The sequence below is a fragment of the Oxyura jamaicensis genome, chromosome 2 (assembly GCF_011077185.1).
Source record: "Oxyura jamaicensis isolate SHBP4307 breed ruddy duck chromosome 2, BPBGC_Ojam_1.0, whole genome shotgun sequence".
NCBI classification, from domain to species: domain Eukaryota; kingdom Metazoa; phylum Chordata; class Aves; order Anseriformes; family Anatidae; genus Oxyura; species Oxyura jamaicensis.
This window is the reverse complement of record NC_048894.1, coordinates 27,051,520-27,069,039: the sequence shown is the minus strand read 5'-3', so window position 1 is coordinate 27,069,039 and position 17,520 is coordinate 27,051,520. Positions and strand designations below refer to the sequence as shown.

Sequence of the window (17,520 nt, the reverse complement as noted above, 5' to 3'; positions counted from 1 at the left end):
ATGGATGCCCAAAGCCCCAGAGCTGACCTCTCGGAGCAGTTCCACTAACATTTGGATATGAGTGGCTACTCTAACCACACTGCTGATACCCACAAGCAGTTGGATGAGGGATGTTTATAATTGAGGCTCATCTTTTTTTGTTTGCTTCTGAGCAGTTTCTCTTATGTTCTGTTATTGAAGTGCATGTGTTGAATGACTTAAGAGGACAGCCTTGTAAATGAGATCTTTGATCTCAAGAGTTTATTTTATCTTTGCAGCAAGGAAAAGTGAATTGAATTGGCTGGCAGAACTAAGCCCTCTCTTTTCTCTGCTCTACAGCTGCTACATCCTTTTGGGGTCATCCCAACTTCCACTTCTACCACTAGATACTCTAATTTGCTGAAGAATTAACAAAAGGCTTCTCTGACATTTCATCATAACTTGCAGCACAATGCTGAAAGCTCTGCAGCTCCTGGTTTATCGTACGAACCATGCAGCACACTCAGACTGTTTTGCCTCTGTAGAAGGAATGTGTTGGATAAACCATTGAGCTCTGATACAGCAAATCTCTGTGAGCTACCCTGATGCCTCATGAGAAAGCAAACTTTAATATTCACTGTCCTTTTTTTGGTAAAATACTGTCTAGAAAGACTACAGCGTGGAAGGCTGCAGACAGAAAACAAGTATTTGCCCTGAGATGTTGAAAGAAATATGAGTTCACTCGTTACTCTCCCACCATCTATATTAATGCACAGAGGCATTACCATTAGGGACCACTGTGCTAGCTACTACACGTACACACAACAAAAACAGACACTACAGGGCACAGTACCAATTCACTTCTTGGTTTGGATCGCCAATATGATATTATCATAATATTGTTGCCACCTGCACTTCATTTAGTTTCTGCATTTTCATTACAGCCAATGTTAGCTGCTATAGAAATAATGCTCAATGAAAACTTCTCTATGTCTTTCCTGTCCGTCCCGTCATCATCCCCCACCCCAGTTTAATTTAATTCTACTATATATTTTTCCTTCTATACAACTAAAAGAAATAATGGACACATGAGAACTCTGCTATGTGATAGTAAGTAGATATCTGTACAAAGCCAGTAATTTTCAGTTGCCTCAAAGTCATTGCATGCAGAATAGTCAAGACATGCCAGGCTTAGTCAGGACCTCTAGCATCCTCCTTGAAAGCCAAAAAGCTTGTCAGTGATATATCTCAGAAAACAAAGTTTAAAACATTATTTTTGAGGAGTTCAACTGAATGCTTAAAACAATTTATGCATGGAAGAAAGAGTTTCTGCAACCAGAATTATTTTAAGGAACTTGACATATTGATGGGAAGAAATCAGGCCTGACAGACCAATGTCCAACTTTGCAAGTTTGTTACAGATTGCTATGCTCATGAAGAGATGCAGCACCACAGAAGGGCTGAAGGAACCCAGCGTGGCTTGTTAAACCTTCCTCTTCCTTCAGCACTGAAAAGGAGCCTGCCTTTGGATTTTAAGCAGTTATTTGGTGGGTTCTGCCTCTTTGTTTCTGTAGCAGACACTGGCTGGCTTTGAAAGGAAATCTGGTCAATCTGGAATTGCCTTGTCACCATAGGAGCAGTTGCAGTTACCCAAGAAGGGAAGGAGTTATCCCCTATTAGTTGCAGTTCTGGTTCCTCTCCATGCTCACTCGGCTGAGAACAGAAAACCCAAAGCAAGATGAATTGTCATGTCATAACAAAAGGGAGGTGGCGGGAGGAGAGAAAAACAGTTTCTCAAGCACAAGTTTCAGGCTATTGTTCTGAACAACCCACTTGTCTTGCAGGGAAGGCTGCTTTTTTTTTTTTTTTTTTTTTTTTGAACATGACAGGTTCTCCAGCTAAAATGCAATAAACTGCATATTATTTTGAGCTATTGTAATTGCCATAGTGACTACACTCCTCACCTTTCCCCATTTTTTTTTTTTGCTTTAGGGTCAAACCCTCTCATCTGTGACCACACAAGTGTGCATTGCCAGCTGCAGTACTACTGTAGCATCAAGGTTCAGATCATACTTTACAGAAAATGTCAGAAAGTGGATCTGCAGCCATCTCCTCGACTGACCTCCTGTGCACTGTGTTGTCTGGTTCCACTTCGGGGTTTGCCACCAGGGAATTGTCTGTAGGGACTAGCTCACGCTCAGCCTTCCATCGGGCTGTTCTGGATGCAATTATTCTTTGATTTACCTCTGAACATGTGGACTTCGCTCTCCTTTTTCTACATTTAAAATTAGACTTTTCCAGAGGCCTGTATTTACAACTTTTCCAGAGGAAATAGGAAGTGTCTTGTTATGTTTGATTTATTGGAAAGCTCCATAAGGAAGCTATCAAACAAAGCTGAGTACACCTCTTGCAAGGAAAATGTACAGAACTGCAAACAGAACTCAAACTCTCCCAAGAACCAAACTCTACCTAAATAAACTATGAAATGAAGGAGTAAAGGCCTAGTAATATGCCCACTAATGGCAGTAATGAAGTTCCCATTTACAGCACTCCATTGGCACAGGATCACACCTCAGTCTTTCATTATTAGTTCTGGAGCTGACAGATTGTCTTGATGTTGCTAATACCAGCTATGAAGCATCTTTCAGGTCTGTCTAAACAATTTACATGTGCATTCATAACACAAAGCAAACAGTTCTGTTCAAGTTCTTGTTTTTATACAAAGAACATACAGAAAGGACTGCCAGGACATTTTAGTATGTTGATCGTAGCATTGATTATAATAATGTGGGTTATTATTTTTTTTAATCTTTGGTCAAATGTTTGAAGGCCATTATATAGAACCATTCAGTATTTGCTCACAGTGACAGAGGCATATTTTTTCTACGAAACAATAACCTAGCATTTGATGCTAACTATACCATACACAAGTGCTACGCATTTTTATATTAAGACTGTTTGAAATCTTTCTTTTTATGAAGATTTTGTGCTGTCTTCATGTTATTAGTGGGCAAATAGTAATATCCATAAATCTTACTAATTTATAACAGTTTAAGTGTATTTTTTCTTTTCCCAGTGGGAAGAAATTCACCTTTGCTGTCTGGATACCATTAGGTTTCAAGCCACTTTTTATGGATGATGTCAAGCAAGGGAAAGATCTGAGCCACAACCCTTGCTGGAGAGAGGGCAGTGAGGAGACGCATTCCCGGTACCCCTGCTCATTATGAGTACTTTTGCTACGTGTAAATTTTACCCTATGTGGAACATGGCTAAGGTTGCAGGCCAAATGTTTAACCTACCATCCATATTTCTCATCATGGGTGAATAAAACCTCCTCCCCACCCTCCTTTGCATTTTATTTTCTTTTGAAAGGACGGGATATTGGCTTGTGAATGTAACAGAGCATGATTTTGACAAGATATAATTATTTTAGATGAATTATCTAATATTAATAAAAAATGAATGCCAGAAAGTTATATGCTATGTCAGCTAAGAAGGAAAGAACAAGTATTGTGAGTTTGTTGACTTTTCAGCATTGTCATGCAGATCTGCTTCTAGAGCCAGGGAAACATTTCAGATTTGAATGGAAAAAAGCTATTTGCAGAATGGTTAATTTATAAAGGTTAAATATAAAACAAACATGGAAATTAAATTTAGTGCTTCAGGTACTTGTTAACTAGAAAACTCAGGACACAAAACAGTACAAAGCAGCTTTGTAAAAATAATTCTCCCTTCTAAGAAGTCTTAGCACCTCCTAGCTCACAGCAGTGCTATTCTCAGAACAGTGTCACGGACACCAGCAAACTATTGCAGGTCACCAATGCAGTAGTGTGATGTACTTGTTCAAAAGGACCCTGATTTTTAAATGGCACTGAAAAAAATAATTCCAAATTAAAGCAAGCACAAGCTCCTATAAAGTCTGAATGGTCACAGCTATAGAGAACAACACAGGTCAAGCCAAGTTAAACTCTCACACATTATTTAACACATTTTTATTGAGAGTGCAGCACAGATACTTTCCCTGAAACAATTACTTCAAAACATTTAGGAACATAAATTGTCAAAAATATGCTAACAAATTTACTTAAATACATACATTAAAAAAATCTGAAAAAAAAAATATTTAACAGCCTAAGACATTCACATTGTAATTTCTCCATCATTTATGGTTTTTAACTCTAATACAAGAGGACACCAGTCTGAAAATCTGCATACATTAAGCTATCACAGAGCATAGAAAATATACGAAAATATCTACTAGCATTTGGCACAATGCAAATATTCTACCCCAAGAGAAAAAAACAAAAACAAACAGTGTAATCTTTTGAGATACACAGATTGTTATTCACGCAAATTGTGATGTTACAACAACAACTCTTGTTTTAGTTGGAAAACCCAAAGGTGGTGAGCAGGGGACACGGTGGTTTGTGAGAAAGCATGTTTAGGTACTTAGCCATCTAATTTAGCTGGATAAGGAACAATGTAATGTTTTCCTGTTGTTAAACATTGCCATCTGTATCTCTGGCACACAAATTAAAAAAAGAAGGGTGTGACCATTAAAAGTACGTGTCCTGAGATTTCCTTCTTTAGAGGGCAAAGAGGTTAAAATGGAAAAGCTGATCCGTGTATAAATCAGGAACACATGTGGCAGTGAGAACAAACAGCAGCCAACAGGCAGCCCAAGAGGACTTCTCCAGGCAACAGGAGCAGCACAAAATGGGGAGGCCACAAATACCATCTACTGGGAAGACAGCACGGCAACTGGTTGTCACTTTCGAATCAGTATGTTTAATTGACTGGGTGAAGTACTCCTAACTATTTCAGTACTCAGAATTAAGTCTGAGTTTTAAAAGTTTTTGGCTGGGAAGCTCTCTGTCCAGTAGAACAAAGAAGCATTGCTGTAATGTTAATACTGGCTTCTATCTGCAGAAAATCAAAGGTGATCTTAAAGGAACACGTATAACAGGATATATGTGCTTAGTATCAGAGTGAAATAACAAAACAGTGCAGATGTGCATAGACTTCATCTTAAAGTTATGAAATGTTTGCGCCTACAGCCTACCTACGGGAAGTAGATACCAACAGCCAGCCCGGGCTGAAACAGCTTTACTTGATTTCTTTGGAGATAAACAATACCTAACATAGCAAGTTACAGTTCACTTAAAGCTAAAGAATATAATATAGTACCGAATAACAATCCTTTGGATCCAATGGATCTCATATCCAGTGGTAGGCCCCCAAAATATCCAGATGTTTAAAATGAATTTTTATGTTCACATTAAGACTTTTTCCTTGACACATACAGAAAAGATCAAGAAAACATTACAGATCACAAAGCACTGAATTTTCTAATGTAAAGTCATACCAAAATCTTGATAAATTGTCATTGATGTCATAGGTGAGCAATCGGTCAGGAACGTCATTACGGGTGCCCTGTACTGCTAACACATGTGGTGCTAGGGCAAAGGGTACGTCACTCAGAAGTTCTGACATGAAAGGGCTGCTTTCCAAATTTTGACTCCTTCCATTTCCCAACTCTCCACTTGATACCGTCAACTGCGATTGGTGCCCAGTATTCGTCTGAAGAGAACAGAAGAACAATAATTTAGACACTACAGACCAGGCAGCTAAGGCTTTTTACTTAAAATCATCATGACCTATTAATGAATAATAATAATAATTAAAAAAAATAGTCGCCGAGTTTAATTCAGGTAGATCTGAATTAGCAATCCTAATGGATATTGATATAAGACTTTGGGTTATGTTGATTTTAATTAAGGCTGAAAACAACATTTTATTTCTTGAATGGTTTAGTGTAATTTCTCTAATATTATTCTGCATTTAAGAAAACAAAGGCTGATGGGACCTTTTGTCATCAAGTCTAGTCTTGTTTAGGGGAAATTACTCCATATCATTTATTTCTTAAACTGCTGAAGAACCTTCTGAGATATAGAGTTTTGTTCCTCCTACCCCCTTTCAGAAGTCATCCTACAAATGTAGGACTCTTATTATTAAAACAACAACAAAACCCTCCTAGCCTAGTTCTTTCAAAGTATTCCTGATATTGATTTCCAATTTGAAACAGAGTTGTTTCACTAGCCAGTGAGGTCTGTAATATGTCAATTTATGTGTTGACAAATATGTGCTTTATAGATTATTAGAAAAGCCCATTAACAAAAGTAAAACAAACAAGCAAACAACCCCCCTAAACCAAAACAAACAATGAAATAAAATGCCCTGCCATACAGAATGAATCAATATAATTTATGGAAAATGCCATCAGATAGGATGCTGGACCCAACAGTTTTACATGCTTTGATACTGGCTTACCAAAATGACCTTATTAAGTGTCTATCCTAAAAGTTCCACCATTTTAAAAACAGCAAAAAAAGACTCTTTACTCTGCCTCTGAATGCAAATCTAACTTCCTTTACTATTTATAGCAGCAAAGTGCAGTATAAACCAATAGTTCTCACATTGTCTCAAAGAGTAAAATCATTGCCATAGGGATTTATTACATAAAAGCACACAGAGAAATATTTAAATTTGACGTGTTCAAAAGTGCTTAACAAGTAACGTCAGAGCCAAAAACATTGTACATGAATTTCTGATTGCAGTCCTGACTTCTTCCTTTCAACCCACACATCCAGAAAAATCTAAAGCTTACACTCTTATTAGGGAAGGGAAAGCACTGAAAGCTTTAAATTTGCTAATTCGATGTTCAGCTGATCATAAGAGTTAAATGGATTTAGTTGTATGGAGGTTGCTTTCCCCCTGACTTATGTCACGATCTGAAGGTGAGTTGTGCTTCTCCAGATCTGACCCGTGCTAGCACTGAATGTTACAGATCGTGGTTGGTACAGAGAATCTGAGGCCGTGGCTGTTTGGCTGGAGGAGAGTTTTGGGTGGTAAGGTGGCGGTCGGGGGGCTCTTTGTTTTCTAGCTTGGAGAGTACATAACCTAAGCATTTAGCCACGTAAAGGGCGCTCCTCCCTCTGCTTCTTAAAGGAACGGCTGGAGCTGACTTGAGTGCAACTAAGAACTAGTCATTCCTTACACAATCCAAAGTCTCACCTAGTAGGATGGATAAACAAACATTAAACCTTCTATTAAACAGTTAAACAGATAGATAATCTTGCCCATCCAAGCCAAACGCTTGTCTTTGCTGAGCAGAAGCCCCCTGCTCCACGCGCTGTAGGGACAGAAGGGGTTTGTGGTGCTCCATGCTCTGAAGTGAACCACATTTGGAAGCTTTTGTTGATAGTCATGATGACTGGACATCCAAAGCTTAAGTTAAGCTTCCCAAGATCCATTACCAGTATGACACAGCATATTAATGTAAAATTCCCTAAGGTTAAGAAGTTTTAATATAAGGAATGACTGCCAGATTATCACCTGATACTGAAGAGGAGCAAAAGAGCTCCAAAGGCAAGTAATGAAAGCAGCTTCCTACCGAGCTGCTGGGACTTGCTTCCCAGTATACATCCTATTTGATTCTTCTCCTCTCTTTCAGATCACCTTCTGGCTAATTGCTACAAAACTACTTCATTTAATAGGTATCAGAAAGGACAGAGTAGTCTCGTCTTTGCCTATTCTTCTAGGCCACTTCAGAGCCTTCTGGAGATAAACAAGATACATGGCTGGGTTTCTCCTGTTTTCACAGTATTCTGCACCCCGCCTCTGAGCCTCTGTAATGCTGACGTGTCTGTACTACATAATTTTTCCAGTTCCAGTTTACAGGTCTTTCTTTCATATCCCTCAGCTTTCCCTTCTTCTCTTCTTTCTTCTTATGAGTACCTAACAGCACTTCAGAAAGTGACAAGCAGCAGTAAAGACAAGAGTTGATAAAGATTTCTTTTAGCTTTCCTTGCTGATTCTGGTACCTTTAGAGGGCAAGGAACATATGAAAGCTAACAGAGAAGTTAGAAAGACAGCTTGCATAGCTCTCCTCTGGCAGCTTTCCAACTTCTGAGAAATTAAAAAACAAACAAGCAAACAAAAACCACCACAAGCAATAGCACCGTTGTCTATAAGTTAAGGAAAAACCCTAAAACCTCTTTTATTTGTCTCTTTTGATCAGCACAGTTATCTTCAAGTTGAAGACCTGCAGCTCTCACTTTAAAGGAGATCAGCCTCTGTGGTTGCTAATCAATTAGCAACACTTACAGGGAAGTCTTCCTTCTTGTCATGGCCAAATAGGCTCAAGGTGTGCATCAGAACAAATTCAAGAAGGTATTTCTGATATAGACATGCAGGTTTGCTCAGAACACTACCAAACATATATTTACAACATATTTTTACAACATATATTTACAATATAATACATATATTACAACATATATTTATGTTAATGATGTTTATCTGGAAAAAAAAAATCAAATATGTACTTAAACTGGTAGCTGCTGTATATTTCAAAGCTTCCCTGTAAGCTCTGCTCTGCACAAATTTGTTCTATTCCCTCCTGAAAGAAAGAACTGGTGGAGCTTTTATTGAGGTGCCATTATTTGCTTGTATGTCATCAGTCCTGTATTCTGAATAGGAGAGCAGAGCCAGAAAGCCCAAAATGAAAAACAGGAAAAGGTTCCATCTAGGAATCAATTAAACAAAATCTTCAAAGGACCTCCTGCCTCCTCCACTCCCACATTCCAGGGAAAAATGATCTCTCTCTCGCTGTCCTATTCCCATAGCTCGGATGATAATCAGAAATCCCTACAATGCGATGTTTATTTTGTTTGGCAAATTATACATTTAAGAACACCTGTTTCTATCTTAATTGTCCCTCAAGCTGGATAAACTCAATTTACAATGCAAATTAGACCATCATGTGGCAAAAGTAACTTCAAAGAGGAAAAAAAAAAATGGGAGACAGCACAAAGCATCTTGGATCTTCTTTTTTCTCCCAGGAGCCTTACAGTTGTTAGAAGGGTGCCAAACGGGCAGCCCCAGAAATGAAACCCTTTCTGCACACAGCAGACACTGTGTATTGACAGAGATAGGGCAAGGACCAGCTGTCCTTATTCTCAATCCCACTCCAAGTTTCAAAGGAAGGAAGGATGAATTACGTCAGAAATATTTTATTTTTAAATGTCATTTTACCATACTCAATCTCTATATGAGGTTGTGAAGTTCTTGGTAGTCTGTAGATGCTGATACTATTTAAATAATCAAAACAATATAATAAACAAAGACTAAAAGGGATGGGAGGAACATAGTGCAGACAGGCCAGAAACAATGAAAAAAAGTGTCTGGTCATTATAACAAATGCCATAATCTGATCTCTGATCCAACAGTCCTTGGGTCTCAGTCCATTCATCCCCTCATGAGAAGGCCTTGGGTCCAATAGCACGAGCTTACATCAGAAATGAGAAAAGAACTCAATATTTCCTATTTCAGTTCCTTGCATAAACCACTACTAACTCTCCCAAGAAAAAAAAGCCTTTTTTAAAAAAAAATAAAAATAAATGCTCACATTCACTTTTTCATTTATAGAAATCACATCTCACGTTACTACTTTATTGGACTGACTTCCCTGCAAATTATGCAACGTGAAAAAACCATAACCTGGGGAGGATGGCTGTTCAATGCAGTGCAAAACCCACGTGTGGTAGAAAAACACTGGCCAAAGTCAACCTGGACATACCTCCCTGCTCCCATGCTCTTCAGATACGCAAGGCTTAAAAATGCTAGGGGCAGCATTAAAGTATGCTGCAAAGCTGACTCTTCAGTAAAGAGTAAATGTAAATTGTTACATTTGCAGTTTAAATCCCTGAATATCGTGGACCCCATCTTCTTACCTGGTACAGTTTCATGTCCATTATGGCAGTGCCCATTACCTGCCAGCTATCTACATAGAAAGAAAAAAAGTTCCAGCCCTGAAAAATTCAGGTTGCACAAAGTATTTTTACGGTTTTGTCTGGCACAGTCATTGCAGGCAATCGTTGGCCTCTGCTGTGAAGAATTGTTTCTGAACACTCTTAAAATGATATTCAGATAATGGCCTCACATGCAAGATCTTACCAAGCTAGATATATGTGTGTGCCTCCTAATCATAAAGGCATCCTATACAAGGGCTGAGACATACTTCACTCATATGCTGGAGAATCCTCATCAGTGAAAAGAGCTTGATGAGGCCAACCTGACCAGCAGGCTGTTATGGTGGTACTGGAAGGAAGAACTGGACACCCCAGTAGAGAACATCCATCACCCATCAGGGCTCAATCAACCAAGCTGGTTACAGTGCAAACACCAGCAGAAAGCTGCATTACGCAATCAAAGTGAGGGTTATGAAATGGCTTATGTTCTCATGCACGCATTCCTCAGGCACATATAGAACTGCAAGTCCTAGAGAATTTGATATCTCACATTAGTCACACTGCTTTCTACTTAAATGCCTGACTTATTTATCCAGAGCACAATCTATTCAGAGCATATTCTCTGGACATTAGCTAAACAAAGCACTGCCAAATGCTCTGACACACAATCCCGCTATGAGAAATATTAATTGAATGCACTTAGAATATCACCAAACAATTTACATTTTGCCAAGCACTGGGGAGTTAAAAAAATCAGTTACAATTACAGAAGGTATGGTGCTCAGATTTAATTCAAACAAGCAAGGTGTTTTCTTCATTCTTGGCTTAGAACCCAAATGAAGAGGGATGAAAGAAGCAGTATGGAAACATATATGCTAGTTGGCTACCGGCTACTAATTGTGACAGCAAGGGTGTTATATGTTATTTCAAAACCAACAAAGTATAAAATTATCATCTTAAGTAAATTCCTCCTCTTACGCTCTTATATCTTTAAATTTTATATTCCTCAGATGCCTTTAAAAACATCTAATTCGCTGCATGTATGTGTGCTAACTGCAAAGTCTGCCAAGAGCCTCATAAGGAAGAAAAAATGCAGTTTACAATGTACTGGGAAGCTGGATTTACAGTGCTCTGAAGAAGAATCAAAGATCAGTGCCAGTATTATTATCATCCAAATTATTGAACAAGGTTTTCTACCAAAAAGTGATTTATCTCAAGAAATGTGTACTTTCTGTAAAAGAGGCTTTTTTATTTTTTTTTTTTCTGAGAAGCAGATCAATTTTCCTTAAAAAGCCAGCCTTAAGAAACAAGCAGTATGTTCAATATCCCCAATATCATACCTATGCCAAAGACAGAGACCTACAACACTGATGTTGATATAGAAATATTATTTTTAATTCAGGCAATTTTGCGGTATTACAGCCCATAGTGTGTCATAATGTGTCTTACAGCGTAGGTAGCATTATGCAGTTATTTCTGATATATCTAGAAATGGAAATTGTCTTAGTGGATTCTTCTCCAATTGTGTTTCAACTGATGCTTTTAAGATACTCACTGGGCCTTTTTAGAAAATTTGTAAGAATTCCAGAGTGAGAATCACCACTGATGATAATGATCTTTGCCATTATTTTTCTTATTTGAAAAGAGGAACAGATGGGAAAAGAAAAATTACTTGCAAGGCTCACTGGATGTTTAGCACATTGTATTCAGAAGTTTAAGCTAGGAGAAAAGGATCAGTAAAACCTTGCTGGAGGGGAGGAAAAGTGTACATGACATGATAGTTCCTAAATATCACAAAGAAACAAACCAAAACAAGAGAAACAGAAAAACAAACAAACAAACAAACACCATACCCAATATACACCAATAAGTATATGGCCTACATCTTTACATACAGAAGCCACTGAAAAGGCTCAGAAAACCTCACATGAATGTTGGGAGCTGCTATTCTTTCAAGGCTCAATTGAAAGTTTACTCAGCATCCCCTCCAGGGACTCCAGAAGAAATTTGTTTCTGCTCTGGAACAACAAAAGTAGGTGGAAGAAAAAGTGCAGGAGACGTCACAGTGGCTGGCTGCAGTATGGTAATGGCTTCTGGTCAGTGTATTTCTTTCTGAAGAGAAATGCAGTGAATGTAATTGTAATCCTAGCCTCAGATCGGTGTTGTCATTGGTTCCAACAGGGACGACTTGCACGCTGAAAGCTCCTGGCTAAGATCGAGTCCTTGGAGAGGCTTTTAGAGCAACAATGGCTGTCAATGGAAATCAGCTTTCCTGTTTGCTTTGGGCTCTCGTTTCCCAACTTTTCATGACTCATAGTCTGTAATACAGCACCGATCTGTCTTAAAGAGCTCCTGCTACCTGCACAAATGTCATGTCTTAGTACACAGCATGCCTTTTTCTCTATCAATATTGCTACTCATAATAACACAGAACCAGGTTCTAAAATAAGCTTTTAAGTATATTTTTCACTGATTTGTGACATATATTTTAGGTATTTTTCTTTTCTATCTTCCTCTTTAAAGCATGCTTTTCAGCTGTTTCCTAGACTAGGACAGAATCAAGGTTGGGTTAATGTTCCTGAGATCTTAAATAAAATTCTAAAGAAATAGTAAAAAGTACCTCTGACATTCTACAGTTTTTTTATTTTATTATTATAATAGAAAAGCTCCCCACAGAGAATCCTGGCACACTGACAGCAATAGGGAAATCTCTGCTAAACCACACTTTCATATTAGCAATGATATGCATTTCTATATCTTTATTGGCCTTAAAGCAATTAGAAAAGTATAATTGTTCAAAACTAGCTTTTCCAGTCATGCAGTAACAATTTGATATTCTAAATGCAGAATGAGCTGTCTGTATTTAATACATGCTCCTTGCCCCCTCAAACAGCTAAAACTGTTAATCACTGTAGAAGGGAAGCACTGCAAGGTTGCCATTTGAACTTGTGATACTATGAGCAGTTGCGTGGTTAAAGTGTGTTAATTATCCTAGTAAATACTAGAGATGCCTGTTAACACTTGTAAGATGCAATTCCACCCTGAAAAATATTAAGTAACACAAAAGACGGCATATCTGGAGTCTAAAGCATCTATCCCCTCATTAATGCTACATTGTTTTTCTTAGTTAACAATTTTACAAACTCCAACTGAAATAAGATTAATCTTCTGGTTTACTCAAAGCCCTATAATAATTATTTGACATATGAAATATTTGGAGCATGTTTGGTGATAAATTTAGCTAAGATACTGAACTTCATATAACTGAGATTGTATAATGATATTTTTATTTCAAAGTCCTACTTCTATTCCTTTATTCCTAATACCATTTATTTTACTTAACTGTTTTATTTAATAATTGTTCAAAGACAGAAAATCATAACATCTCAAACATGGGCATCCAGAATAAGAAATTACATAATTGTGAACAGGGATGCAACATGAGGAAAAACTGTAGAACTAACAGAAAGTAAAAATAAGAAGAAGGCAGAAAATAATTCTAAATCTTCATTAAAAATAGGTCTTAATTTCACACCATAACTAAAATAATATTTTTGCCATATGAATTTGGACTATATAACTTTTACAATGAATATACCTAGATTTCTATACAATGAAAATAACACCAAATTGTACAAGCCAAAATGCAGAACCTCAAAGATCCAAAAATAGTAACTGATCTGAGTAAGAGGTGATACTGCTCTGAGCCTGCCACAGATTTGGAGCTTTGTCACTCAGCATTGAAAAATACCACATTGAAAAGAAAGCCTGATCTTCATGCTGATCATGATGAGAGGTTTGAAATAAAAGATGGAAAAAAAAACATATAACCCTAGTTTCTGCATTAAGCCCTATGTAGGTGAGGTAGGGCCATAGTTTTTTTTGTTGGTGGTGGTTTTTTGTTTGTTTTGTTTTGTTTTGTTTTAGTGCACAAATTTCTTTTTTTCTGTAATAGAATTCATTTTCTTGTTCCCCTTTCCTGGAGCCAGGGATATTCCAGCACACAAATGATTTTGTCACCAATTTAAGTTCTCAGAACTCACTTCTGTCTTAGAACAATACTGTATCATGGGATCCTTCTACAGCAAAATGTTTTTATGCTAAAAATAATTTTTGAACAATTACATTTGCATTGGAATCAGAACTTTATTCCCTTCCTTATCTTCACTTCAATCCCAACCAATTCCAGCACTTTTGAATGTGCAAATGTAAGATGCATACCAGCCTTCATACACCCCCAGCATCAGGGTCCCCTTTCCTGCTGCCTTCCTGCACCCCTCTGCAGGTCCTTGAGCACAGGGCATAGTCCTAATATGTGAATTTTGGACAACTTTCCCCTTTACAACATGAATACCATGATAAGAATTATCTAAGAAGACAGAGAGATGTGGGTTCAGTAAGGAACAGTTTATCTAGTTCCTCTGTTCCTCTGAAGCGCTATGCAAGCTATTCATAGCAAAGACCTCATAGAGTATAATAAGCAACACGAACAATATTCAACACGTTGTGCTCATGCCAGTGCCAGGAAATGTTGCTAACTAGGCCAGATTGTTATTCTTTTTGCTGCAGCATGTATGCTTAAAGATTAAAAAGTTCATGAAGATCACTGGAGTGAGTAAACGACCAGCCGGAAGAACTGCAACTGAAAACACGGGCAACTCTGGCCATCCAGCAGTGCATTCCTCAGCGACAAGGCAGAGGTGAAGGACAAGGCAATATACTGCAAAATGAACAGAGAAGTCTGATAAATGCTGATAATGGGTTTCTTCTGCAACTTCAGGGTCATCCCAAAGCACAAAATACTCAAATTTATTTTGCTGCTACCTTAATTTCTGCTGGAATACAAACCTTTGATATTCACTGCTAAAATTCAGTTATCTATTGAAACAACTTTGAACCTTAAATGAATTCTTTGTACGTGGAGCAGTATTTTTTGAGCAACTGGAATGCCTATGGAATATCCCCTAAAAAACACTGTTTTAATTGGTCTGAAATCAGGAGCATGGTTTATATTTTAACATTTTTTTATAGCCAGAGAACATACTAAGAAATGAAATTCCCATAAAACATTAATTGTATCTTTACATAAACACTATTTAAATAATCTGTTTTAATTTAGCAGCCACATTTAGTCACTGTAGTTATCTCTAGGTCACTTGTAGTGACAAGATTTGAGTTTCTATATACTGCTCCAGGCAAAAATATATAAATAAATAAAACTGTAAGACTTTTTGGGCATGTGACATCCTGAACAGGAGGTGCTCAGACAATGTCTTCCATGTCTTTACCTCGTTCCCAACCCCTGCTATTGTAGAAGCTCCAACACAGTAACCTACTGTGACAGGAGAAAGATGACAGTTTCTCTGAGATGGCCTTGGAGCAAAAACTCTAAAAAGAGGGTAATACTGCATTCTCGTTGTTCTACTAAACATAAGAAAATCCAAGGACTTGAATGGGACAGAAAGCTGTCTACTTCAGAAAAGAACTTAGAAAAGTCAATTGAAAATAACAGACTAGTAGGAAAATATTTAGCCAATACAGTTTCACAAAACAAATCAGTAATTTTTTTCAGTAAATAGGACCAAGTGGGAAAAGTTCCCTAAATGTGAAGTTAAAATGATGTTATTGTTTGACAAGAAAAGTAAATCTCTCCTTGAGTTGTCACAGTAGTGAAGACATCCATGAAATGTCTCCCTAGAATGTAAGTATCAGTGAGAGGAAAAAGACAGATGGGTAGCTTCCATCTACAACAAGAGGAAAGAAAAAGGAAATTTTCTGGGATTTGGTCTCCTGAAAGTGCTAACTGGTAAGAGTGATTATAAAAAAGATTTACTAGTCTGAACACAGGTGAAGCTTTTCTCCAGTGATAACTGCAAACAATGTTTTCGCAATCCTTCACAAAGTTTTGGTTGGCAACTGAACCCCCAGATCTTTCCAGCAATCTCTCTCCTCAGTCTTGAAGAGGATCCACACATGGATCCTCAAGCAGATGTGTGAATAAAAATCACTGCACTAAGTGCTTTGTTCTGAGGTTGTTGTTTTTTTTTTTCCCCACTGCATATATATAAATCCAAGCTTGTGGCAAGACTAACACTATGTTCTATCTCAAAATTAAAAATATTCTAAGTCTGAAATAGTGAATTAGTCAAGTTGCCTAATGCAGCTCTCTACCTGCTCTCCCCACAGAGATTCAAGTGAGAAATAAGAGGAAGAAAGGCTGGATATTTGACTCCAAGTTCCTCCATACGCAGTGTGTAGCTGGAGCACCCGTCAAGAGCCCCGTCAGCAAAGAGCTTACCAGGAGCCAGAGTTTGTCAGACTTCGATCTACAAATGGTAATGACAAAGACTGAGTTGTCCTCAGCACCTACTGCTTAGGCTTTTGAGACACAGGAATAAGAGCAAGATGCCTCTCAAAGCAGAAAAGCACCAAATAAATAAAAAAAGGAGAAACAGATATTGCCCATCTCTTTTGATTATGTAGGCCTCTTTCAGCCTCCTGGCTTTCTGTGGAAGGAAGACAATTGAACCATAATGAAAAGGAAGAAATGTAATTTTTTAATGTTTAAAATAGATTTGTTTTTTATAGCAAATAGATCTCCTATTTGCATCGCAACACTAGAAAAGTATCCTTAAAATTTGTAACAATGTGGAAACAACCAAAAAAAAGTGCAAACAAATTTTATCTTGATGCATTTTTTAAAAGTACTTTAGAACAAAATTTGTCTGTGTGCTACCCAATGCACAGTCTTTTAAAAATCTGATGCAGCTGAGAAATGGTGAGGTTCTGGGGGATTTTTTTTAAGATAGAAATTAAAGCAGTAGCACATTGTGGTAGAATAATTAATAAAATCATCGAATCACACCAATGGAAAGTACAGAAAAACATATTCCTGTCTTACCAACCTTGCATTTTTAACTGAAATGAGGCATTTTTATGTTTTTTTTTTTTTTTTTTTTTTTTTTTTCTTTCAATTAAAATGGACTGGCCACTGCTGGTTTTTTTGTTGTTGTTGTTGCTGTTGTTTGGTTTTGTTTTGTTTTCCTGACAGTGGCAGTGAAACTAACCTAAGAACACTGTTACTTTCCTGACGTGGTGTTTAGAGTAATTATTAATAAGCTGCCCTATACCGTGGTCTTTTAGCCATCATTTTACACTAATGCACCATGTTGTAAATATCACTGTACCATCAGGCTATATCAGCATGCTGTCTCATCAAATGATGTATGATCTACATTGTATTTTAGATCAATTTTAATATTTTGAAAGCCCAGAAGGGTTACTCCCAGAGGCAGGATGACTGACCGATCAATGTGTTGACAGCAGCAAAGTGAACCAGCCTTACTGGCTTTTAGTCCAACCACATGTGTTTGGGCAAGAGATCAGGATAATCAGTAGTTTTATCTAGGGATTAACTTAGTCAGAAGATTCCAAAATTAGACAAAGGCTAAAAAATGTGAGTGGAAACATCTGGGCACCTAATTTGAGCATCTCCTACTACAAATAACCAGCCAGTGTTAACTGAATAAGCACGGCATTTCATTAAGCAAACAGTGAGTCTCTGTGCGAACTAAATAGCGAGATATGCGAATTGTGCTTCTGGATACACGTGCCTTGGTCATTATTTGGAGTACACGTGCCTCTACTAAAGCCTAGCTCTCAAACTGAAGAGGCTGCCAATCAGGCCAATTTTGCTATTTTATAACTTCTACATGTGGGTATAAACTTTGCTATCTGTAGGCAGTAAACA

General features: G+C 37.6%; 1 protein-coding gene across 4 annotated transcripts in view; it reads right to left on the bottom strand.

The window, feature by feature from the left end:
- Positions 1 to 3,926: 3,926 nt before the first annotated feature.
- Positions 3,927 to 17,520, bottom strand: part of UMAD1 (UBAP1-MVB12-associated (UMA) domain containing 1) — an 85,054-nt gene continuing 71,460 nt past the window's right edge. For all 4 annotated transcript variants that reach the window (XM_035317104.1, XM_035317107.1, XM_035317106.1 and 1 more), the window contains exon 4: positions 3,927 to 5,538. In XM_035317104.1, the coding sequence (XP_035172995.1) occupies positions 5,281 to 5,538 (258 nt within the window). In that variant the 3' untranslated portion in view covers positions 3,927 to 5,280. The remainder of the gene's footprint in view (positions 5,539 to 17,520) is intronic.